The sequence below is a fragment of the Dicentrarchus labrax genome, unplaced genomic scaffold, assembly GCF_905237075.1.
Source record: "Dicentrarchus labrax unplaced genomic scaffold, dlabrax2021, whole genome shotgun sequence".
NCBI classification, from domain to species: Eukaryota; Metazoa; Chordata; class Actinopteri; family Moronidae; genus Dicentrarchus; species Dicentrarchus labrax.
The window spans coordinates 7,958,690-7,985,276 of NW_026136715.1; the positions used below are offsets into that span (position 1 = coordinate 7,958,690).

General features: G+C 44.3%; 1 protein-coding gene across 1 annotated transcript in view; it reads right to left on the minus strand.

Moving 5' to 3' along the window:
* Positions 1 to 26,587, minus strand: part of camta1a (calmodulin binding transcription activator 1a) — a 274,592-nt gene that overhangs the window by 54,947 nt on the left and 193,058 nt on the right. The window contains exon 6 of the mRNA XM_051424831.1: positions 5,465 to 5,536. Within this exon, the coding sequence (XP_051280791.1) occupies positions 5,465 to 5,536 (72 nt within the window). The remainder of the gene's footprint in view (positions 1 to 5,464; positions 5,537 to 26,587) is intronic.

The following is a 26,587-nucleotide window of genomic DNA, read 5'->3' on the forward strand; positions in this document are numbered from 1 at the left end:
CAGTGAAATCAACAGAACGGTGCCGAGGCTCATCCATGATTTATCTCTGTGAAATATTCATTATGTAGCCTTGCATAGTCTGGACGTATCTGATGTGAATCTGGACCTGACAGCTCTGCTCCGTCATCACACATCACCTGAGCCACTCTGAATCCGGCACCTGTCTCCCGGTGCTCAACACAGAGGCAACTAAACTGATCTGAATGAATAGAGGATTCTGGTAGATATAAAGAATCCATCTGTCTGCCTTTAGCCTGAAGGCATGTCCGCTCTGGGTCTGTAGCTACTGTATCCTGCCTGCACACCGACCTATGACAGATCACCGCAGCAAAGGAGCTACTCAACTTTTCCCATTCAATTAGTACATGTGTTGGGCTCTGCGCATGATCTGCTGACAGCACTGGCCAAGTGTATTGATCTTTGGAGATTGGTGAGCTTGTTATGAGAGGTGAATAGTGTGAGAGTCAAAGGCACTAGGTGTTTTTTGATAAATCAACACAGCCAAAAAAAAGTAAAAAAAAAAAAAAAAGGCTCTGATGTGGTCAACAGTTAGAGAGCTAAGAAGAGAGTAGGTTTCAGCACCATGGGCAGCACCACAGAGCCTACACTGCTCAAGGTTCTCTTTAATCACATAGCTATCACTGTGATAACGGGCAGAGTTATCATTCTGCCTGTCCAATTAAGTAACCTTTGAATTATTCCATAAATTAATATTGCTGAAATACTGTCTAATAGTGCTGGAATGATCACAGGGACAACAGTGACAACTCATTTTCCTACATAACACTAATTCAAGTGGTTCCAAAGTCATTATACTCTGAAGGACTAATGTAATAAGAAAAATGTAACTGCAGTGAATGGTGATATTAATAATGTATTCATGTGAGACAGAGACTAGAGCGCAGTGGCCTAAGCTGAAGAAGGTAAGAGGGAGAAAGTGATAGCTGTGAAGAAACAAGGTCGTCAGCATTCCCTCCTGCCTTACTAGTCATTTCATTATCTCATCCCTCTCTCCTCCTCTTTAAAGTAGGAAAAGCGGGAGAGGCTATTGACCCCTCTCTGTGTTCGTGGCAGGCAGCAGGACAAATGAAGTTTCCCCTCAGACCCCCTCCGTATTAATATCATAATTATCCCCACCTCTGTGGCCCCGCCGGCCAGCGCAAACTCCACTGTCTGATTTGATGGAGAGGCGCAAGCAGGGAATTACATTCGATTAGCACTAAACAAGAGAAGGGGACACGAAGAGATAGAATCAATCAGTGCCACCAGGACAGGCGAGATCCTCTGTGTGTGTGTGCCACTACAGCTTGTGTCTGGGAACACTGTATTAAACTCATAGATGTATGCCTTTAAGTATCTAGTTATGCACACTCCAGCTGAAGCTGACAGCGTTTAAAGTGTGGATACATACTGTTATGATGTTTATGATGAATTGGGGTTTTTGCTGGCAGTGTTGAAATATACCATAGTATAACACACCCCCATGTTTTACCAAATCTACTAAAATGGGAACTTTTTTTGAGTGACAAACCACACAGTCCGCTCTGGGCAGCTCTCTGTCTCAGCAGCAATTTGGATTCATTGTTTGCAACCCCAGATAACTGCGGTGGTACTTTTCTTCAGTCTCAGCCATTTGCAGGGATGGGCCAGACATTTTAAAGTGGTCTAATGCCATAGAGAGGTGGAGGTAGCGTGGCGGGGATGAGCAGATTGAGAGTGAGAGGTGAAAAGAACAAAAGAAAATGAATGGAGTGAGAGAGGACCCCCCTCGCAGGTCTTCATTCCCGTCCCCTGTCTCATTACCCAGGCTTTGACTCAATAAAGAGTGGATAAAGAGTGGATAAAGAGGCACACACCCACAGGCTAAACTCCCCTCCCTAAAACACCTTTCACAAACCTCACTCTGTCTGTCTTTCTCGCTTTCTGGCTCTCTTGCAATGTCACACACACACACACACACATTCAAAAATACACACAAATACACACTGTCCCCTTTCTCCCTATTCTTCTGTATGTTTTTTTTTTTGCTTCAAATCTTTAAATCTATCTTTCTCTCCAGCTTTCCCTTCAGTGTTTTTTCAGCCTAACTTTTTAAAAGTTGTGTCCATCTCTCTCCCTCTCTCATTCACAGCCTGTCTCTACCCTTTCTGTCCTCTGTGTTCCCTCCCTGTCGGTGCTGTGTAATAGGAGTTATTTTCATCCCTGTCTCTCCGTGACTGTGGCCACTGGATGGCTGAATATTTACATTTTTCACTCACTGGTGACCTTTCCCTGTTGCCGCTCTGGGAGCTCCAGTCTCCTTGCTGCTCTGCTGTTGACAGACTACTGCCTGCAAATCTCATATGGACACAGCAAATGGTACACAGGGAGTCAGGGACAGGGGGTTCAGAGACTGGAGAAAGGTAGAAAGAGAGAGAGAGAGAATGAGAGAGAGACTGCTGTAACCAGGGCTGACTGTCAATGGTCTGACTGAAAATGGTTTGAAGAGACAGAGGTGCTGAAGGTCTATCTGCATCTGCAGAGATATGGACTGAATGGTGTAATCTTTTACCTACGGTGTCATCTTGATTGTGGTTTCCTGTCAGCACAGATGGTCTGCAATAAACAGCCTGAAAAGAGATGTAAATCTGGGGTTCCAGGAATGCTCGGTGCCAAAGAAAATACTTGTAAATAATTTTATTTATTTTTTTTTTTGGGGGGGTTCTGCAGCAGAAGGTTCTTTTTTTTTTTTTTTTTAAACAGTGGATGTGTTAGCTGCACACCGGGCCTTGTGAGTCATGCAAGGAGATCTACTGGGCAGAGTTAGAGAAGGAGACGTGAGGGCCATGGATTCACTAACCAGTTGTTCTTAGCTGATGCTCTGCAGTAACAGGAAAGAAAAGTTGAGTCAGTGAACTCCTCAAAGTTTGATGAGTGTTTATGTGCTTGTATCCTGAAACTGGCAGAGAGACAGAGTGAAAATGAAGGCTGTAGTTTTAAAAAGCGAGTGACCCTGTATGGCCTCTCTAGCTCTCTCTCTCTCTCTCACTCTGTTATTTTTATGCAGTTTGGCTATGTTTATGTGTGTAGGATTTAGTGGCATCTAGTGGTGAAGTTGCTGACTGCAACCATTTGAATACAGCTCAGCCTTCCAAGCGTGTATGAGAAACTACAGTGGCTGCACAAAAAAACTTGCAAAAACACGAAAAGCCCTATCTAGAGCCAGTGTCTGGGTTGTCTGTTCCAGGCTACTGTACAAACATGGTGGTTCAACATGGTGCACTCCATGGAAGAGGACCCACTTCCTCTGTTGATAAAAATTGCTTATTTTCAGGTGATTATACACTAAGGAAAACATACATATGAATATTACATTCAATTTCTGCAAAAAGATCTACCTAAATAGTAAACATTGTACATTTAAAGGATAGGTTAAAAATGTTCTGCCCTAAAAAATGACGATGTAGATGTTCTTCTTCTCCGTACTGGCTGTAAAGAGATCTTTTACCTTTGCAATTCCAATGTAAGTTATGAAAGCTGATGCTGATATAAGGATTCAGCAGTCTGAATTAGACAAATAAAAAAAAAATTGGGTATCTTCCAAAATTTGTTTTCTGTTTTCAGTATGAAATTCCCATTTTGTGTTACCATCCCTACACTGCAGCTCAACAAGGAAACACTGTGGGAAAACAAAGAGGGAATTTCCTGGCAGAAAAGACAAAACATTTGGAAGATATCCACTTGATCGTGGTTATGCCTAGATCAGGGACTGTGGTTGTGCCTGCTGCTGTGGTCCTGCTTGAGACCCACTGCTAATATTATTCTAATTATTATTATCATCATTGTTGCTCTTATCATCCTTGTCATCATCATTATAACTATTAGTCATATTTCTACTATTATAATCGTTATCGTTACTGTATTTGTTGCTGTGCATCACTGCCTCTGTCTCTGTCTCTCTGATGAATGATTACAGCAGCCAGTTACTATTTCAAAGTACATATGTGAATGTCAGTATTGTATTAAGATAGACTTGGAAAAATTGTGAACCTATCCTTTAAAGGAGCTCCTAATACCACCACGAAATGATTCCAGGAAATTGACACAACATTTCCCTGACAGTTTGCAGATGGAAGCAGATTAAAGATAATGTGCAGCCTCACCAAACAGTACAAAAGCTTCCTCTGATAATTCCCGAAATCTGAACATATACAACTGTGCCTTGTGTTATTTCCACAATCAGAATGATATATTCTAGCTATTTAATTGTTTTTGTGGCTTTCATTACGTAGGATTTTTTAATAATATACTGTACCTCTAATTTTTTGGTGAAGTGAAAATAACTTGAGTGGCTAATTGAACCCAGAAGAGACAGGAAGAGACATGCTTTTAGTCTACTAGGGTTGTTATTACTGCCTGTGACGCACAGAGCCAACAGACAGAGCGAGAGAGACACAAACAGTTGTTGTTTGAACGCTTTTGTTTGCTGTGGGAACACTCTAATTATTTTGATTAGTATTTAAGCATTGTTTAGGCCAGTTTTTCCTTTTTGTCTTTTCCCAACTGGTCTGCTCTCCTCTTTTGCTAGTAACAGACATCAGTGGAGTTGGTTGGACAACAGATACATTTGTCTTCAGGGTCTATTCAGTACAGCAGGGATGTTGTTGTGACTCAACAATTTTTATCTTCAGAAAATACAACTTAGAGAAACTGAACTAGCAACACAGAAGCCAAAGTGTAGTTTGATATATACTATCTATCTACCTACACAGACAGACAAAGAGACAGACAGAGAGACAGACAGACAGACAAACAGACAGACAGACAGACAGACAAAAATAGCAGCAGCTCCACACACCTCTATTATGTATGTGTATGCGTGTGTGTGTGTGTGTGTGTGTGTGTGTGTGTGTGTGTGTGTGTGTGTGTGTGTGTGTGTTTTATGCTCCCTTAAAATTGTGTGTGTGAATGGCTGTACGTATCAGGCACCTTCCAACAATAATGGCTGCCATGCTAAACGAGAATGATGAGATGTATTGGGGAGGTGATCAAAGGACTACTATTTACAACCACTCTCAGCCTGCGGACTTGACGACCCACTGTAAGCACACTATACTGTACAGGGAACGTCTTCCATCATGCTTTTACTGCCCATCACTGGAGCTGTTAGACAGGGGAGATGGCAAAGCTTTTAGCAGACTGAGATACCGTCCTCGTGCTGGACGGTGTGTATGGGCAATGCCATCAGAAAAGAGAATGACTGGGAAAGATAAGGGAAATGGAGGCTGTGGAGAGAAAAGAGAAGAGAGAGAGGGAGGTGGCGGGGGGATAGGTTGATGTCTGCCTGCCGGCTGTCAAAGGAAAATGCTTCGGTTAAATGGAAACTGATATCATGCAACTCATTCTAGTTCTTGTGGATAGGCTGGGAGAGTCTGGGAGTGAACCTAAAGTGTGGTGAACTGCAGAGGAGAAGAGGAGTTCTTACCTGGAGCAGCCAGTAGCACCTACGGTGGAAGGTGGGGATGATGGAGGAGTGCACGTAGCAGCCATACAAACACTGTAAGGAAATGAGACAGTAGAGGAAGAGAGAAAGAGGGACAGAAATAAAGAACGTTACACTACAGTAAAGTACAGACAATAGGCTGACCTCTCTCCTGACCATGACAGATGTGACCTTTGACCTCCTGACCTCTTCCCTCCTTATGGTAACTCCCAAATGGACCAACTGGCAGATGGTCAAGCTATTGTTCTGGGAAACAAAGCTTGAAGGAGAAAGTGGACGGGGTTAACTGGTGAACACCTCAGCACTGTCCCAGCATCACCATATGACTCCTTCCTTCCTTTCCTTTCTTCTTTTCCACTCTTATCCTGTCCTGCTTGGAGAGAGCCCCTGACAGAATGATTCAGGTGCTCCTTACTCCACCCCCCTTTCCATCACCCCGCAGGGCACCCCGGCACATAAGTAAAGCACAGTGTTATTAATATCCTTATCGTAAACAGATAATACTGTGCCTGGGGGCTCGTTACTGTGGAGAGAGCTCGGCAGGGCTGATAACGCCTCCCGGTATCGGGCAGAGGGGCCAGGAGACATTTTTCAACAGCCGGCAGCAGAGGCAAACGCAGTGAAGCGCCGTGCGGCAAGGAACAGGAGCGAGGAAGCACTTATCCTCCCGTCCTCTTTCCTCCTCAATCCTTCTCTCAGAGACCCACGGCCCTAGCTCCCAGGTGACCCAGAAGGATGGCTAGCCGGCATTTGCTTGTTTACAGCAACAACAAGAGTCTACAACCCTCACCAGCTCGGAAATAGGCTGTGATTTTGTGTGATATAGTATTTGTGAAAGGTGAGGGTAGGGTGGATTGCTCTTAAGACAGGACGCTTAGCTCTTACAGGAATAAATCAAACAAGCAGGTCTGGAGGGTTGAGCTTCACTCCAATCCACTTTGGTGTAATTGTTTGTTTAGAAATCAGGAGAAAGCTGGGGTGATACATAAACTGCTAGTCAGAGTGTATGTACAGACATGCACACATATACTGAAACAGCTTCATTATTCACCAGTTGTGTTCAATAAGTTAAGGCAGGTTTCCTCAGGCACTGTAGATAGAATGGGTAGGCGGTAAGGAAGGGGGCAGGAGTGGGGGGAAGGGAAGAGAGAGGGATGGTGGGGGGGGGCTGGGGGGCATTGGGCTACATTGCTCAGAGGTCCATGTGATAAATAGGTGCCTTGAAGTGTGTTATGTGCTCGTCTTGTTTAACTAAAATCTAGTTAAAAAGAGCAGGCCCTGCAGAGGAAGTCAGTCTGTATAAACACTCATTTGCCAACATCAAACCGCCTGATTAATTATACCAGTACCACTGCACAGCTACACAGAGTGGGCACATGGCGAGAGACACATTACATAGCTAAAAAAAACAAACACATCACACAGATGAACAAACACGTGTGTGAGGCTGTGTGTGTCCAACACATTCACACATACAGACATCCAGTGACCAATTCACAAACAACAAAAGTAACATCAGGCTCGACTGTTTCTCCAGGTGTTCCATTGTTCCCATCACATCTATTGTGAACTGATTTCAATACTACCGAACTCTGCGTGTGAGTTGAGATAGTGAAGGCATGCAGACTTCCTCCTGTTCTTATTTTTTGCTGTACTCTCATCCATTACAGCTGTCTGAAATAGGATGTATGCCTCCTCCCACTCCCATAGCTCTGCCATCCATTACTCCACGCTGGCAACAGACAGACACTTCCTCCCACTCCCACAGTCCCTTGAACATCACATTACTACAGTCAACCACAAATGCAAGCAGCTCACACATTTCTGCTGTGCAGTTTTGTAAGTATTTATGTCATAAACTGTACTTTGTGCTCTTTTCAGGGATTAGGCAGTTATGATGCAATACAGCATTAAACTATTTATGCATTTCACCACAGTCATGTGTAGCAATACTTTTGTGAAAGGTGCTTACAAACAGAAATGCTACTATACTGTCTATTCAATATTTGACTTTAGATTTCAACAACAACACTGATACACATACTGCGTAACTCCGTATTCATTTTCACCACACACAGAAAATAGCAGAAATTTTTTTTACGCTGCGTGTGTGCTAAATAAACTTCCGGTTCTTGTTAATTCTGATTGCAGAGAGTTTATTGATATATCATGGTTAATACCACTCTAGCCTAAAGCGCTTGGCCCATTGAGAACGGCTGTGGTGTGGCTGTGTGCAGTTGGATGAGGCTATGGCATGCTCCTCAGGATTGACAGGTGGACCAGTGCAACAGGCCTCTGCGACTAGGGCGACTAGGGAGTGAATAAATTAGCCCCCAGGCTGCTTTCCTCTCCCTCTGTTTACTCCATTTCTCAACCACACAAAGCAGCGTGCCAGACAAACAAGCAGCTTAAAGCATAACACAACTGTTGCACCTGTCAGTGCCGATATACAGTAGGCATCAAACACATTTGCACACACACGAAAGCATGTGTTCCCTCACCATCCCACCACACAACCACCCACTCACACATACACACACACTTACAGTACACACACTAGACACACATTAGACAATGAGTTCTTAAGCACAAAACTACACCCACTCATAAACACAGAAATATTCACAGAAGCACAGACACATATTGTTACCCTCACACACACACACACACACACACACACACACACACACACACACCCTTATGCACACATACACAGACAATCACAATAGACCAAGATAGAAAGGCCAGCCAAGATATTTTTGAGAGCACAAGCACGCCCACATACACAAAGCTCATCATAGTCGAGCGCTTATCAGTAATTCAAGACGCATATCAGTTACTGGTGTTTCTGCTGCTCTCTGCATGCTGAGCGTCTGGGTGACAAAGTGACGGCAGCAGAACCATTATTTGCTGTCTTTGGGCTGTGACAGATGACAGCACATCACAGGGCAAGCAATTAAACCATAATTATACACACATATCCTCTCATAAAAAGTGCACTTTCCAAGTGTGAAATTTTGAAGAGCTCACTGAGACAAAAAGAGTGAAACTAATACATAGGTGCACACACACACACACACACACACACACACACACACACACACACACGCATTCACATACTTGTGACTGTATTATTGGTTAACTGTTGTGTTGGGGGTACAAATGCGTCACAATAGAACAATGACACACAACAGTTTATAGAAGTATTCACAAGCAGCGTGTCCATAATATATTCATGCGCTGTCACTGCAGACAGCAGGAAAAAAAGAGTTACAGCGACGTGTGTCCTCCAAAGTCAGACACTGATGCAGCAAATTCATTTGGTGTTGTCACTCAAGCAAGTGGCCAAGGCAATGGAACTCTGCCTTGGCCCAATGAGAGGGTATTATTGCCTGGCGTGTACACGCCCCCCCCTTGGGGTGTAATAGCGGTCCTGAGTGAAACGGGATCGCAGTTCACGCAGGGCAAACAGGCCAGACAACCCAGTGATAAACAGTTCGGCCTAAATAAAGCCTTCAGATATAAAGGCAGGGCCACCACCGGTTTCCTGTCCTGCCTGCGGAGGCCACCGCTGCCCCTGGCCTGCCTGTTACCCTGGCGACACCTCACTTATATTCATCCATCATGGCTGACAGGTGTCAGGCACAGCTAGAGATGGGTTAGTAAAATGCAAAGTCTGTGAAGGCAAAACTGCCACTGGTTATAGTGAGACTGAGAGAGAGGGGAAACTCTCTCATTAGACCATAATGATGTGTGAAGACAGTCCTAATCAGAGCGTGGCACCTTATTTATGTTGGCAATTTGCTGTTTTCCTGCAGTGATGCAAACGTCTTACTGTCAGAAGCTGCCACACATTTGTCTGTCTGTTGGATTGTCAGTTGAACTGGGAGGAAGACACATGCACACAGACACACTTCCTCACACAGAAATATGTGCATGCATAGACAACATATTGGCATTTCGTTCAAAACTCTTTCTTCCTGACTTTTATTTGCCCTGTCCAGCTCCCACATTCCATCAAATATATCATCCAGGCTGCTCTTTCAAGAATAGTTTTACCAATAACTCATGTATGACTTGTGTGTCCTCTAATATTTCCTTAGTCCAAGGGGTCTTCAACATTTTTCAGGCCAAGGAATGCCCCTAGCTATAAAAAGAGATAGAGCAGGGACCTCCTACTGAATTTATTGTATAAAACTGTGTTACATATTGAACTGGGCTTACAATAATGTGTAGGGCAGCCTTCAGTGCCATGTTTAAACACACCTTGTGAATTGTGCATAAGATAATAAACTATTTAAATAATAAATATTGACAGATTCATATATTCTTGCTTTAATTCTAAACATTTATCTTTGCTAATAATATGTTGGATTCATGTTGATGTGTATTTACATCTTTTTTTAATTAAAGCTTTCAAAATATTATAAGCAATAATTTGATGGCCCCCCTGCAGGAACTCTGAGGACCACCTAGGAGTTTTGGACCCCCTAGGCGTTGCGGACCCTTAGTTGAAGACCCAGGACTTAGCCAACACTTGTTCACACATATCACTCTGGATACGAATAATCTACAGTTAGGATCTCATATACATTTTTCAGCTCTTGCTGTATTGAGTGAGTGCTTCACACTATTATACAGTTGTTGACATGGACATCCACCTGGTAAAGTCACTTCTGCCTCACTGCTTCATTAGAGGGAATGTATCATTTTGTGTGTGTGTACTTCTGTGTGTGTGCATGTTTGCATATGTCTGTTCACATGGATGCCTGGGGCAGGTGATTCAGCCTGGGGCAGAGCAGCATAAATAGAGCTCACACAGCAGCCAATCAGGCAGTACTATCAGACTCCATCCGTGGAGGGAACGCAAAATCCATACTCAATAGAGATTCATGGACCATGCAAGATTCAAGCTACCCTGGCCATTGACAGCATCCATGATGACTATTGATCAGCCAACGATTTCTGGGTCTATACAGACGTGATTAGATGACTTACGGCTGAAAAGTGCCACTTCCAGTTTGGAGGATGAGCTCATTTTCAACTGATACCGTAATGCTCTGCATTTTACCTCCTGTCTTTACAGTCAGCCGCCCTCTCCCAATCGTTCAGTGGGAATCAAATTATCTGTAGTGTCTGGTAGGGTGGCACTATGCCCAGAATGCCCATAATATACAGTATCTCACTTGCATTTTGGATTTAGAGAGAAATGCACAGCTCCTGTATGTTACTGGCACAATGACTGTGGCTTTTATCCCAGCTTACGGCTTCCTCTATTAAGATTCTTCTCCTTCTTTATACCCCTCTAAATAAGCCACTAGTTGTAAAGTTGTAACAGTATCATTCTTCAGTGCATCTGAAGACTTAAGCAACGGTTGATGAGACATTATACATAATAAATCAAAAGAGGCTTAGATTTATCTCCCCGGTCCTCTCCGTTGGACCAGCTGCAGCCTCTAAATCAGTCAAAACTGAGCGGGCTACAAAATGAATTGGCAGGCTGCACCCGGGCTGAAGGAGAAAATGAAAAACAAACCAAAATTCCTCAACAAAGCAAAACAAATGATGCTCTGAAAAAATGCATGTGTTATGGAAATGACCAGCTCTAAAAATAGCATATTCATTGTAAAATAAACACAAACAGTTGATAAACAGGCCCTGAAGAGGAGAATTAATTAGCCACGCTGGACGCGTAAACACAGCTATACATCAAGTTCAAGAGGAAAACAATAACAGGGCTGAGGCGGTTAGAGAGAAACCCCTGACTGCCTGCCATTCCGAAAGCTCTGACTCTCTCTGGCCTCATTCCTGAAGCTAAGGAAGAAAAGAACAAATTCAAGACAAAAGACAGGAAACACATTTTACAGCGTAGAACTGAGCTAGAAGCTGAGTATAGGGGTTTTATATATACTGGGCAGAGGGAGAAATGAGAGTGGGATGAGAGACAGAGGACAGAGAAGAATAGAGATGGAAAGATAGACGGGGGGATGTGGGGTTTACAGCCACGCTTTTGCTCGTGCCAGAGGAAGCTCATGCACATGCCCATGCACGTCTGTCTCCCTGACTGAAGACACGGTGTCTGTTGATGCTAATGCTAGCCAGCTGGGCTCACGGCCAAAGGCATTAAGTGGAATCGAATTCCACCAAACTAGCTTTAATCAGCAGGTTTTTAAGGTTAGAATTACTCTCCCTCTCCTCCAGCCCGCTGGCCAAGGTTAAAGCAGACACAGGCAGGGGCTGGGCTCAGCTAATGGGATGGAAGGGTGGCATGGGGCCTACGGCATGCCACCATACAACAACACACACTAATACACAAAGGCACAAACACACATAGGCACAAACACAGCTACGTACTTCAGTGTATGCCAAGTCTGAAAATGACAATAATGCACATACACCTACAGAAATAGAAATACAGTTTTAGCTGTGGGTGACTGTATGTATGCAAGTCACACAGAAATATGCATGATGTACACAACCGTAAGTGCACTGACACACAGTGACGCAAGCTGCATAAAAATTCTCAGTAGGATCAGGTCACAGTCAGACCACATGTAAAATTCATCATCATGATCAAAGCAACATCAGTATGACCAAAAAAAAAGATCTGATAGTGAGAGACTAATGTGTCCATGCTTGTGTGTTCATATCACACGTATAGTTTTGCCTTTAGTTGATCGATTCCTTGACATCACAAGCTATAAATAGCCAGCCTAGGTGAAGAGTGAAAAGATGGATGCAGGCCATAAATGTAAATGCATGGGCTTTATAGACTTAACTATCTGTGTCTGCATAAACAAATCGGACCGCTTATCAGATATTCATGCATCCTATAATATTTCAGTTAACAGGATCCGGTGACAAATGGATATAGAGTATACCTACACATAAACACATATAATAAACAAACCTTGACCTGTTTTCTGTTACTGTAGCTAAATCCATTCTGAATGTAGCGGTGCATAAACGCCTATTCACTTAAACAAGAATGTTGAAAACCTTAGCACAAAAAGCGAGGCGAAACGGTTAGAAGAGTGAATACATCAGAATGTTTTTTATATTTCACAAAGAGCCAGTAGAGGCCTTGCCTTGACCTCAGCCAACAACAGCAGTCAACACACTGATGCCCGTCAACAAAGGAAAGCTCAGTAAACCTTGCAGGGCTTCTGACAGCTTCTCAAAAGTCAAACTGTGTTTCTGTAGTACCCACACTATGAGCAGAGGCCTAACCAGCAATGGTAGCAAATGTTCTCTTTCCACTTTCTCTCACTCGGCTTTCATTTTTCTTATCTTTCTCCTCTCCTCAACTGACTTTGCTCGACACATAAGAAAGTGGCTTTACTTTTGAGATGTACTACAGATTAAATTAGCTCAAGTCAAGTCTTTGTTTTTGAAATACTAATAGGCTGTCTTGGAAATGTGTGTTTGAACTCGCTGCATTCTGATAAAGCAAAATAGCTATAGTTAAATGTGAGGAGATCAGCAAATTATACTAATGTGAGGGATGACAGGTTACAGATGGTTGTTAAGTATATGTGTAGAAGGTAAAATGGCAAACCAGTGACTATCTCAAGACACCACTTCCTTTTATCCTAACCTCTGAGTTGACCTCTAGATTTCCTGTAGAATAGACATGTAAAAATTGTGTTGCAGTAAAAAGAGTAATGGACATCTGTTTGCATTACGAGCCTTGGGCTATCAACCACAACAGGCACTTCATTCCATTAAAAGATGGAGTAATGGATGAAGCAATCAGCTTTTCATGCCACAGTTTAAAGACACAAGGTCAGAAGTCAGGTTTTAGCTGTCATTTTTGGTGTGTGGGAAACAGCTGAGTCTAAGAAGACTTTCCCGTTCTAGGAGTCTCCATCGCACTCAAATGCATATGCTGGAGAATAGCCAAGGGGATATCAGCACGGAACATAGATATAAATTCAGCTAGATGGAAACAGGGACGCAGGAGGATGAGAGTTACAGGTACCGATGTGGCTACAGTATGTACCAGGCAAGCAGTAAAAAAAAAAAAAAAATCCCTCAAGAAAGAATGAAAATTGATGTGACTTTATTATTTTTTTCTGACATTGTCCTCAAAAGCCAGGCTCCTGGTCCTCTAGGCCTGTCCTGTATTCAAAATTAAATAATGAATTTATAAAAGCATCACATGGTGAGACTGCTGCTGCTTAATAAACATAGATGGCATTGTTTGAGTCTGTATGACCGGCCATTAACCTTCCCTTGCGTTAGCTGAGGTAAGGATAAAAGTGCCACTGTGTGGAAAAGGGGAGCACGTCCTCTGCATTAATGAGAGCAAACCATCCAACCCACTGTTTCCCCCTAAAACACACACACGCACACGCACACACACACACACACACACACACGGCGGAGACCTGCTGAAGATGACATCACAGGCTCAGCCTCCCTGCCGTGGGTTATGCCAGGCAGACATGCTGCCTAATTGTAAGAGAGAGCCCAGATTTGTAATGCTCCACGGTTCTGTTAGGGCTGATTAGCGGAGGCTCACGGCTTCTCCCCCTGCCGTGATCTATAGGCACTCCAAATTTCCAATATCTCCGGTGTGAGCAAGGAAGAGCTGAGAGAGACTGTAAATCATGACAAGTCCTACTGAGCAGAGGAAAGAAAAAAGGATGGATGGATGGAATCGGGGAGAGAGAGTGAGCAACACAGAGAGACATTCAGCTTGTGTGGAAACATGAAGGGGGAGAGGAATGGAGAAATTGAGGGAATGAGGTGATGGGAAAGGGAGTAGTGCACATATAGAGGAGAGAGGAGCACACATCAGGGAGACATGAGAGAGTTGGGGAGGAAAGGAGAGGGGAAAGGAAAGGAGATATGATTACCAAGGAAACAGCTAGAAAAAAAAATCTTGCTGGGGAGAAAGAGACAGAGAGTGTGGAGCAGACAAAGAGGAGAAAGAGCATGGGGGGAAGAAAGGGAGTGGGAGGACAGAGAGACACAGAGAGAGAGACAGAGAGAGGAGAGGATAGAATGAATGCTAACAGGGAGCCCAAACCCAGTACTGAGGCTTTATCCTTCACAGGCGGAGGAGCAACAATCGCAAACACATTTTCTCTCGCCCTGGCCCTAAGAGAGATAAAAAAGCAATTTGTATTCTATTCCTATTCAGCGTCGCTTGGCCTGTTTCTCTGCCTGCATATTTGTAAACACAGCTTTGTCAGAGCAGCTTAATCTTCCCAACACAAACACAGACTACAGGAAGGAGGGGCGAGAAAGGGTGAGGAGGGGTGAGGAGGCAAGAACAGTGATGAGGGGAGAGGAGGGTAAAGGACGAGTGAGAAGGAGAGAAGAAGGGTGAGGAAGGCGAAGAGGGCGGAAATGGGAGAGGGAGGTTTGTGGAGCAACAGAGGGTCACGCAAGAAGCCAGGCAGGGCATCAAGGATCAGAACTCGTTTCCGTCTCTGCTGCCACGGGATGCCCCTGTGTCAAACTCTGAAAGTCCCTCTGTGTGACGTACAAATACACACACACACGCCATTGGTGACCCGTTCCTACTGTTGTCGTCTCTACCCACCGGCCTAAAGTCCAGCAGGGGGGTTACTGACGGAAGCAAAAGAACAAGCATTCCTCATTTCACATCATATGGCCTTGATGTGACAGATGGAAGAGGCGGCCCTTGTGCCTCCTTAACTGTCACCATGCCTCTATTTAGTGCTTATGTAGCACATTTAGCCTGTCTGAGCCTACAGGTATGCACTTCCAGGTTTCAGGGCAACCATAGTCCACAGTCTGTACAGGCCAATTACACAGTCATGTGGAAGGACAAACACTTCACTGTGACCAACTATACATTAAAGCAGAGAGACTGAAGTAGAGAGAGGGAGAGGGAGAAAGAGAGGGGACTTGGAAGTGGCGATCGTCTGGGTGCACATTCGCTCACAGAGGCGTGAAATTAGGCAGAGCGACACCTGCCAATACGCATTGCATTAAAGTGCACTAGGTTCACCCCACTCTTTGGCCTTCCATATTGTGCTGTATCTTTCTCTCTTTCTCCCTCATTCTATTCCTCCATACTCTGAGATCTCTTTATTATGGCCCACAGTGCCCAATTAAAGACCGATAGCTGTCCCATCCACTCCCAGCACTGCAGGGAAGATGGTGCTCCACTTCAGAGTGTCGCAACAACCTTCATCAGCTCCTGTCCCCACTCTCCTCACCCCTCCTCAGCCCCGGCAGCACCCAGCACATCCAATTTGGACAGCCAGGCTCAGCGACAGGATTAGTAGGATTGAGAACAATGACAGTAATGACATCGATCATGGAAAGATGGACACAGCAGCAAGCTCACCCAGACTGTATATCCTGCCTCCTATGTAATATCCTGTGTGCAGAGGTGTGACTTCAACTACATGACAACCAACTTAATTTAAAAAACAAAAACCAGCCTGGCTGTGGAGCTGTTTTTCTATTAGCACATACACACACACACACACACACACACACACACACACACACACACACACACACACACACACACACACACACACACACACACACACACACACACACACACACACACACACACACACCCTTGAGTTTGGGCCTATCAGGGCTTATAAAAGGTCAACAGCACACACTGAAAAGAAAAGTGTATTCTGGAGCTGTCAGCTACATAGATAACCAGACTGACTTGGTGAGGTACCTACAATATTGAAAAAATGTTCCTGGCATGCCAAACTAACTTCATTTTTTGTTTGCTGCTGCCATGGTTTCAACAACTGTTGACCCAAGAAAACATGTTCTTTGTGGAATATTAATCTGTCTGTGCACCGCTGTAGATGAGCATATAGCCAAAAAACTTTGCCAACGCTCATACTTCTGACTGTACGTGTGTGGGGAAACAGAGAGCCCTGCAGACAGACACAAAGCCAAACACACAAAAGACAGATTTGGAGAGACGGGGATTGCCACAAACAGACAAGAGACAAGCAAAGAAAGATAGGGAGAGCCGCAGACACACAGCAGGCAGATGGAGGAGCATGAGAGCCCCCGGGCAGCCCTGTGATGAAGACAGTGGGGAACAGAACTGAAGGAGTCCATGTTATGTTCGGATTGTGATGAGGAGAAGGAAGGGGTAGCTGGTTATGGGGGTGGGGTAGGCAGACAAGGGAGGTAAAAGAGAAAGAGAGAGAGTGGAAAATCAGCCAGTGAGCCAAAAAGAGGGAAAGGAAAGCAAATGAAAAGTGACACTTTAATTCAGAAGGCTTCTTCTGCCTGAGTTATTATGAGATGTTTGTAAGCTGGCTTGTTCATGCATCTCCCCTGGCCTCGTGCCTGGCTCCCTCTCACTGAGGAGACCTGTGGCGCTAACCTGTCTTTATCTGAGCTGCACAGCAGGGGACAGTACTCTGCCACCATCCTCTGCTTTGATCCTCCCACTTATACCATGTCTGCCTCACTGCCTTCCCCCCTTTCTTCCCTCCTCCACCATCACTCATATGCAAAATGTCTCTCTGTGTCCTGTTGCTGCTTTGATATGACTTAAGTCTCTCCCTACACTCCCTCCACTCTTAATTAATTGCGATAACTCTTAATCTGGAAGGCAAAGGTTAGCTTTGGCTTCACAGAAACACTTCTGGACACAGCGGTGCACCAGTGCTTCATATAAATATAACCACTCAGGGGACAGAGAAACAATGAAAAAATAGAGTGAACATATATGTGAGAGAGAACTTATGAGAAAGACGCACACTGAAAAAGAGAAATAGCAAGAGAAAGACAGTGTGAGGATCTGGATGAAACAAACACAAGGAGAAAGAAAAATGGGACTGAGACTGAAATGATTTGACATTCTGGCTGGGCAAAGCTTGGTGTTTGAAGATGGGAGCCTGACCAGGGTATGTGATTTCCACTGTAGGAGAGGGGAGACCATGAGGGCTGTTTTGGGCTGGGGCAGCAGCTAGGGAGCAGACAGATAAAGGAGACAGACAGATAAAGGAGGCAGACAAATAGAGGAAGGGAATTATAGGCGCACACAGATACATGGGCTAAAACGTACCTGAAGTACCAGACAGGTACAATCTGCCAGCCAAAACAGACAAGGATGGAGGAGGGGGGAAGGGGCTTGAGTGTAGCAAATTCAATCAGGCAGAGAGATGCGCACACACACACACACATATACAAATACAAGTACAGCCAGACAGACAAGAACATGGATAGATGCACTGTATGAATACACAAAGGGGGTGTGATGAGAAATGTAACAGTAAAGCAGAAAGGGAAAAAGGACCCAGAGCAAAGTCAAAGTGAGAATGAGAGAAAGAGAGGAAGAGAGAGAGACAGAGACAGATACAGAGATGGCGGTGGGGGGGTTGTAAGTTGGAGTGCCGACAGGTCTCCAGAGGTTGTAATATATAGCATCGTTTCAATCTCTCAACAGCAACTACAGCCCTCCTTTTTCATACCCTTCCACAGTCTGAGGACAGAGAGATACTTCTGTCCTTCAGAGCCAAATCGGCATTCAAGATGATATAATGTGCTCATTTTTTGACATTATATCCCCAAATCTGGATGGTTATTTGTGGCTGGATGTGCTCTACGTCCCCATTCTCTCTTTGAAATCTCAAGGTTACTAATGGTAAAGGATGGATATGAAATGCCAACGTCAAACGCGTTTCTATGTTTGTCTTGTACTGTTTCCCTTCTCCCAGAGAGGTTCGAGACCAATGGTTGATTTATCTGCTGCACGCGCCATTAATCCTGCGACCATGCATGCCTCTGCTGAATAATTGATCTCTGTGCTACTGTAACTAAATCCGTCAAAACAATGACACCCCACCTCCTTCTCTATCCCTTTACTTCCTCTGTACCTCTCTCCTCACCACCACCTTCCCATACGTTCGTAATACTCAAGTTGTTCTAAAAAGATAAATCTAGTACAGTGTTTTCACAGTTTTCTGCCCAGTACAATTGGGGAAGTGAAGGGTTAGGGTTAGTGGGAGTGGTGTTTTATCACCACAGTTAGGTGTGTGACACTGGTGTTCAACCACCAGAGGGAGTTTCCCCTGACTGTATGTAAGGATCTAGAGAGGAAGCCCGGACACTTGCCCAAATACACAAAACAAAATATAAAGATGTAGTTGACAGGGTAATCTGACAATGCCAACACCTCCACTCTAGAGTCCTGGCAGCCAAGTGAGTTGGGGCTGAGAGAAGCAGTGACCTCTTAAGGTGATCAGCTTTCAGCTCTCTGTCTAGACCTCAACAAGCAGCTGCTCGGTCTGGAGCAGAAGGGGAACAATGACCCTTAATTTATGTCCACACCCCTCCCTCCTCCCCCCTTCTGCCTGTCTCTTTGACTTGTTTTTGCATACTGCATTTAAAGTAATAAGTACAGTATCTCCTTGAATGCCACAGAGCTATAAATCAGGGGAAAATAGACCTGTCATCTTAGTAAACAATGCATGGGACCAGTTATCATTAAAAACAAAAGAGTTCTGGAGGAGACCTAGCCATGCATACGGATGAGGATGGGACCAATCGACCAATCTCCTTGGCTTGCCCTAAACTTCTGGCCTACACTGGAGGTACACATATGCACATGCACAAACACACACCTGAGCAGAGAGGGCATTCGACAACTGCCTGATTTTTTAAATTTTAAACCTAATGTTTGTCTTCGTCACTCTTACATAGCCATTACAGAGGCTATTTTTGCACCAAACTGAATGTCGAGGTGTTTATGTATGTCAAAAAGATTATTAAAATAAACTGAAGGAGAACTGTACCTTGCAATCTATGCTACATAATACTTTTTACTTTTGAAAGGCAAAAAGAGCATTGTGTCTTTGACTTTTCAAAGTAAAATATAGTGTGCAGCTATGCAAGGGGATTGGATCCTGAAGACAGTGAAAGATGTTGATTTCCTCAAACCTCAATGCATGGATAACGGCTTCACAAATAACAGTTTGATTATGATATTTACGCTGTATAATGACTTCTTATGACAAATAGCGTACGATCACGGAGTCATTCAATCATAACATGTTGGTCGAAGCGACATTACTAAGATTTAGGTCAGCGCTTGGAAAATGAGCTCCGGATTCGATTGCAGAGACGACATTGTTCAATGTCACGACAGTGCCATGAAAATTTAGCATCATTTGTTATGTAGTGCCATCAATGTTTATGACAGCCAATCCATCGTCAAGTAAGCTGTATGTCAACCTTTATGTCAGCTTTATGACACATGGATCGCATGAAATGTCAGGGAATGTCATCTCTATGTTCCCAGGCACCAGAGCACATGTGATGGATACAACACTCGGAAAGAAAATCACACTCTTTAACACATGTTTGCAGAACAGAGTTCAAATACCCTTCATGTTAATCAGGCTCCAGTGTTTCTGTGCCCCTGTGTAAGGTGGCAGGTGGATGGCTCTCGGCTGTGATTTGCATGCAAAGCTGCATATCCGCCTTCCATAGCAGGGGCCCCTCAGGTGTAACTGAGTGGTGGTTCCTGGTGGCACTCTGCCCTCTCCCTGCCTAAATGAGATTGGGCTGGAGTCCCTCTCATCTCTGTGTGCACACCTCCCCTTGCTTTTCCAGAGGGAGCCCAGACACAGACACTGGAGTGAGATACAGAGGTCAGCAAGACAGACACTGAAAAATATACAGAAAGAGGGGGAGATAGATAGAGAGAGTCTGGTCTTTAGTCAAGAGACTTGGACTAACATTTACCCAGCTCCTGATTTCATGACCCACAATGAATACTGCAGAGTTTTCGATTATTCCTCCTCTAGCTGATGATGACAGTAACAGTCAGTCTCCTCCTAGAGCAAGAAGTTACTCTAAAACTGCCACAGTTTGAGAGCAATTGCTGCAACCCATTAGCTAAAACAAGGTGTATCCCTAAGTGATACTTGATGAGAATGAAGATGGCCATACATCTGTGTACACAGTACCTACAAACAGGCCTCCAGCAGTAGTTGTGCTGTACAGTAATATGCTTTGGTGAGGCCTGTAAAGTGCTGTGAGTGCATTTTTAGAGTGGGTAGAATTGCAGTGCTATAGAGTTCGTAAAGGAGAATCTGGGAAGGGACGGGGAAAAAAAATCTGTGCAAACTAGAATCTCTGTCTCAAGTCTTCTTTAAGTCTAATGCAGGTTGTTATCTGTCAGGGAGAGCTGAGAGATGCTCTCTTATCAACACACACACACACTCTATAGGCACACAGACTTAATTAAAGTTCCTTCTCCATCTGATGAACATGGTTGGGCTGTGTTGTCTGTCTCTGCCTTGTGATAAATTCATTCTGCCTGCAAGATATGAGCCAGTTGAGCTGTGCATGTCAGCCTCTGTCTGCAGCTGCCATCCTTCAGATACACTTGGTGACAGAGAGGTCCAGCACATCCTCTGTGGGCTACATGAGGACTGACATGTTCCAATGGCTCCTCCTACCGCCAACCCCCCTCTTTCTCAAGAGGCCCCAATGCTCCTGCCCTGTCTCATTATGTGGGCGAGATGTTTGGGGGTCTCTCTGTGCCATCCTGTCGCACTGTCAGCAAGCATAATGCCTCTCAGTGGGCGCACTATCTACTGCGGCACACACTTTGTTTCTGTGTGTGTGTGTCTGTCAGTCTGTGGATGATCTTCTTCCTCTTCCACAAAATTCCCTTCCTCTCCTGCTGGATTCTATTCACATAGCTCAAAAACAAGGCAGGGAAGGGGGTGGCTATTACCGTCCAGAGGGTGTCTAAACTAATGCGCGACTCAAATGTCACTCAATTTTCGACTGACCGGTGTAAATACAATACCTAGATTTGTCTACATATGTGTCTTTTCAATTTGTGCTCATAGCTGAGGGTAAAATTTAATTTAGTAAGGAGATTTACACAACCAGATGACAGTGGGGCGTTGGGGAGCGCTAGTGAGAGTTGCCATCCAGCCTGCAGATTAATAAAAGCCTGTGTCAAGATCTGCAGGATGACAAACAGCGAGAACCAGACGGCACAAAACAAAAGCAAAACAATCAACTTCTTGAAAAGGCTTAAATGACATTTAATATATTTACTGGCAAACATAAACATAAATTGACACCGGGAGGCTGAGGGGAGTGAATACAATATCTCTGATTGCTATTACTGGCATAAGCAATGACAGTGTGCACTAGATTGGTATGGTATATTGAATTTCATGTTCTTTGATATGGAGTCTGAAATGTGAGATTTGTCTTTTGCCTCTGAATAGCTCACACCACACCCCCCCTCATTCTCTCTCATTTGGAGACTGGCACATTCAGTTAACTAATATGCAGTATATGGCAATGCTACACTATTACCCCATTCTCTCAACTGCCTGTCGAAAGGATGGAACATCAGATGTGATTTGGAGATGCTTTCTTCTTGTTTCCGTTTCACATCAGAAACATACCTGCTGGGAAGATTTTCTCTCTATAAATTTGCCCTATCTGCCGCTGATATGCTATTCATCTCATTACGGTTGATTGGGATCCTCATTACATTAGAGAGTGCGCACAAGCATGTGCGTGCATGTGTGTTTTCATGCATGTAAATAAAGACAAGAGATAATGAGCGTAGAGAAAGAGAGCAAGAGAGCGATAGAGAGAGTGGGTAAGAGAATGAGGGAGGGAGGAGTGTGTTAATGAGTGTGAGATGTGCTGAGGTCGCTGTGTTTGTTCTGTAATAGTGTGTTGCCGCAGAGCTATGCCACCTCAGGTGGGTGATTAGCAGTAATTATATAATTACACAAAATGTGATAATAAACAGCACAGAGGGAATCAGCTCCATCATCTACTTTGCTACACCTCATATATACACATATACTCATTTTCTCATGTATAAACAAGTAAATATAAAAACATAGTTCCTGTTTTTTAACAAAATACACACACATGCTATTCACGCATAGTTCTGCACCAACACAGAAAGAGACAAACAAACCCGTTCTCACCCAGATAATTCCAACCTGATACAAAAAGTAATGGAACACTCACACTTGTCCTCCACTCGCACCTGTGAGTAAAAACCGATTTGCTCCCTGACACACAGTAACGGCCAATAAAACAAGTGCTGACTTGCTCCCAAAGGCAGCCGAGGGGAGCGGGGGGACAAATGAACACAAACTGGGAGTAAAAAGCTGCTCCCAGGAGAATTTTGCCTTTTCTGTAGTCCTCATGCTCCTTCCTGCTTGAGTGAGAAACACTATCTGAAAGAGCCCACAATTGTCCATCTCATCTCTGGGCCCACTGCAAAAAGAAACAAGTGTTTAAAAAAAGAAAGCGGGATGATTGTCTAATGCATCCCACAGTGCAATTGAAGAGCAACTGAAGTGGCCTTTTCATCCATAGGTTCACTGAGAGTAAAAGCAAAATGTGTATGTGTGTGTGTGTGTGTGTGACTGCAAGTGTGAACGTGTGTGTCTGCATATCCGCATGTGGGCAATGGTCAAAAAGAGACAGACAGAGACAGAAAAGTGACCATGGCCTGCATGGCCATGAATGAGCCATGCAGATGACTATGGGGTGGGGTGAACCTCACAGTGAGGGTCATTGTGAGTTTCACCCCACCCCATGAGTGGAGAGCAACGTGGATGGAGGAAGGAGAGGGCAATGTCAGGATCCGGAGGAAAAATAGAGGATGGGGAGTGAGAGAACAGCATGGGGTGGAAGCAGGGGATAATTACTGCTAATAAAGCCTAATGGAATTCAGGCCTCACATCAGGTGCAAGATGATCTGATTACCGCTGGGCGGCTGGGGGAAATTGGGAACTGATCCGTTAATCCCGCCATCCCCTTTTGTCTCTCATTTGGTGTGGGAATGTGTGTATCTGTATGTGTGTGTTCACAGTATTGGAGGAGTATGCAAAGTTAGTTGAAAAACTGATGCACACAGCAAGCACAGTAATTTAAATATTTCACATTCATAGTTTCAGTGTATATATTTCAATATAATGCTACAGAACTCTACAGTGTAACTACAAATCATATTAGTTTTTTTATTAGATTTTGTCTTATTATGAGTGCATGTGTACTGCTCACTTATCAAGAGCGCGAGTCACAGGATGTGTTCTTTGACAGTCACTTGCTGTGACCTGCTTGTGACCTGTGGCGTGCCTGATTCAGAGCACAGCCCATTATCCTCTCTGCTGTAGTTTGTATGTGTAAGTGCATGTGCAAGTACTGCACATCTGTGTGTGTTTATGTGCATGCTATTTGAACTTTTCAACTGGCTCTCCCTCCACAGGCCTCCTGCTGATGACTGCTGACCTTGGCTGAATATCACATTCTGGCGACACAGAGGTCAGTGGAAAATGCTGCCTTCCCACAGTACAGTGTGCTACAGTGTGTATGTTCTGTGTCCATTATGGTCTGAGTGAGGGAGAAAATGATAAAGATAAAAACAGCTAGAAAAAAGCATATCCTGTGAGCAATACTGTATGCAGTGTGATATAATTGTGCTATATATATAGCAACCCTGCAGGGGTAAGGTGTGTATGACAGGACAGGAGCCTGTGTTGGTATCAAGTTGATGAGTTGGGAGATATGAGTGTTTTCAGAGAGTGCGTACACATACTTGCATCTAGTAATCAGTATGTGTATACGTATCCGGATGTGAGGGCGAGCATCTTGTTATGTGAGAGCATACACTCGAAACAATTTCTTCCTCATCTACAGGAGACCATCTCCAGTCTGCCTCGACTTCTGTGATGTTTCCTGCTCTCATCTGGCTTCAGCCTGGCTGCTGCAGAGAAACTGTTTCAGCATAGTGAGCTGAGAAAGGAGCAGGCGTCATTAGCCTGGGTGGAGATGCCTTTCTCAGCCATCCTCTATCTCTCCATAGCACCTGCTCTGTCTCCAGATGAGATCAGGAAGGTGGGGCAGTGGAGGGCAAAGGAAGGGTGCAGCACAGGCATGCTCGAAGCGGGAAGAGAGGCAGATGAGGGTGTAGAAGAGAGATGGGAAGGAAGAGGGCTGTGCACGCAAGATATCAGCCCATGCCTTAAACCAGACTCGAGGCACTCGTTATCATGGTTTGATTTCTTGCTATGCTGCTCCACATACTCAGTTCATTGTAATGGCTGTTGGGTGTGAACATGGACGTGGCAGCGGCAAGTCAAAGGGATTAGCCATTTAAAGAAGGAAAGATGTTTATTTTCAAGTGCTGAGCTTTTAGCATATTTATCAAAACTGAACATCCAAGGCAACAGGGAAATAATATCAATCTAATCCCTGAGAAAAAAAAACCCTTCTCACCTTTAAAAAAGATAACTCCAATGTAGTCAGGTTGAAAGAAACATCAACATGATGCATGTAAAGTCATGGCCTTCCCAATGTGAAATGCCACGATCAGTAAAACACAACATTTTAAAAAGCACTGACAATAATGGGAGACATACATCAAGGTCTTTTCTTTACAAGATATGGTTGCTTTCAGCATTTACAGAACTGAGAGAATTTCTCACCACCACCAGGAAAATGAAAGCCCTATTTGAATCATTATGTTTAACATAATAGCATATTGACCTTGTGTTATAGGAGAGAAAATACACTTCATGCCACAGAGCATACATGAAAATGGTCCTTTCACTGCAGTTTTCTTTACTCTGCAAGAATATGCTATCTCTTCACATGACCTATATTATAAGCTTGGTAATAATCTAGCAGTTCCACAGTAATACTTACTTAAAGCTGTTTTGAATTATAACACTGTCACTAACCTATCAAGGAGGTGTTGTAATTTTTTTCACACCACTCAGCCTTACCAGCAGCACCCGAAATCCCTATACAACTGGTCAGGGTCTGTTTGCCTGTGCCATGTAAGGCCTTTACAGGTTCACATAGTGTGTAAAAGGTTTTTATTGCAGGCCAATCTGAGGACTTGTAGTGTTTTTACAGAGTATCATCAATGCTTGTTGTGTGAGGGTGGGATAACATATTGGATGTTTATTAGACCTGGAGTCAATGCCCAGGCCAGAGCACTGCAATAAAACTGCCCTCTATAGCTGGTCAGTAGAGGCAGTCAACTGGGCTGCTAGCCTGCTCAGGCCAGATGCCACTGGGCAGCAAGGAGCACTTTGTCCCCTAATCCCCATCACCACCAGGTCACCCTGGAAAGGTTTAAGAGTCATGCACACAGGGGGGATGTCTGCTTTGTTTACTGTAATATGTCACCTCTTCCAGTCTGTACTGGTAGCTCAATGAATGCGTATAGCACATTCTATATAAATACCTGTGCATGCGTGCAATGCATTAGCTAGCACACAGAAGTGTACTGTAGTATACCAGTCCCAATGCCTAACAGAGAAATGTGGGGCTGAATTCTGGGATGCTCTCCTCTATTTATTTTGGGCTTCTTCAATTTTTAAAGGAGAACCAAAGCACTGGCCAGAGGCACTTTAGGGAACCCTGCAGAAACATGAGAGATGAACCTGGCTGAAAAACACACACAAAAACAATTGCACACACGTCACGTCAAGACTGGGCAGTGAGGTGAAATGCTGGGTGCTTAGGATCTGATGGACGCAGCCAGTCCCTTTCTCATCGATCTCTTCCTCAGACCATTTAGCACCTCTGCTACTCTGGAGGGCACGGCCACAGCTGTGTCTGTGTGGTCCTACAGCTGCACCATGGCACGCATGGCAGGAGGATCATGACAGACAAAATATCAGTCTGCGTTTGGACAGTGTCTGAGGCACTTTCAGGGAATCGTGGCGATGTTATGGAACCGAGGGGAACCAGCCCCATCTTTATTGCTCTTTAATCAGAGCAGTGCAGGCCGGGTAAAGATCAATGATCTCTGAGTGTTAGCATTGACTGGGGCCTACAGCTCCCAATCAAGGGCCCCTCTCCCACCTAATGTTACATTTAATGAGCCAATTAGTCCACAATGGCGTGGTCGGCATCTTAAACTGTTGTTTACTCTGCATTCATTATTAATATCTCATAGTTAGGTATGAATAAAATTAAAAGGAGCAGCGAGACCATTAGCTCCCCATGGTGGATGCTTATTAAGATAGGATGCTTTGTTATCTGAGCAAGGGGTGGGGTGGTAATTGTTCGTGGTGGGCAGGATATGCTGGTTCAGTAGCAAGAGTGGTTTGATTTATA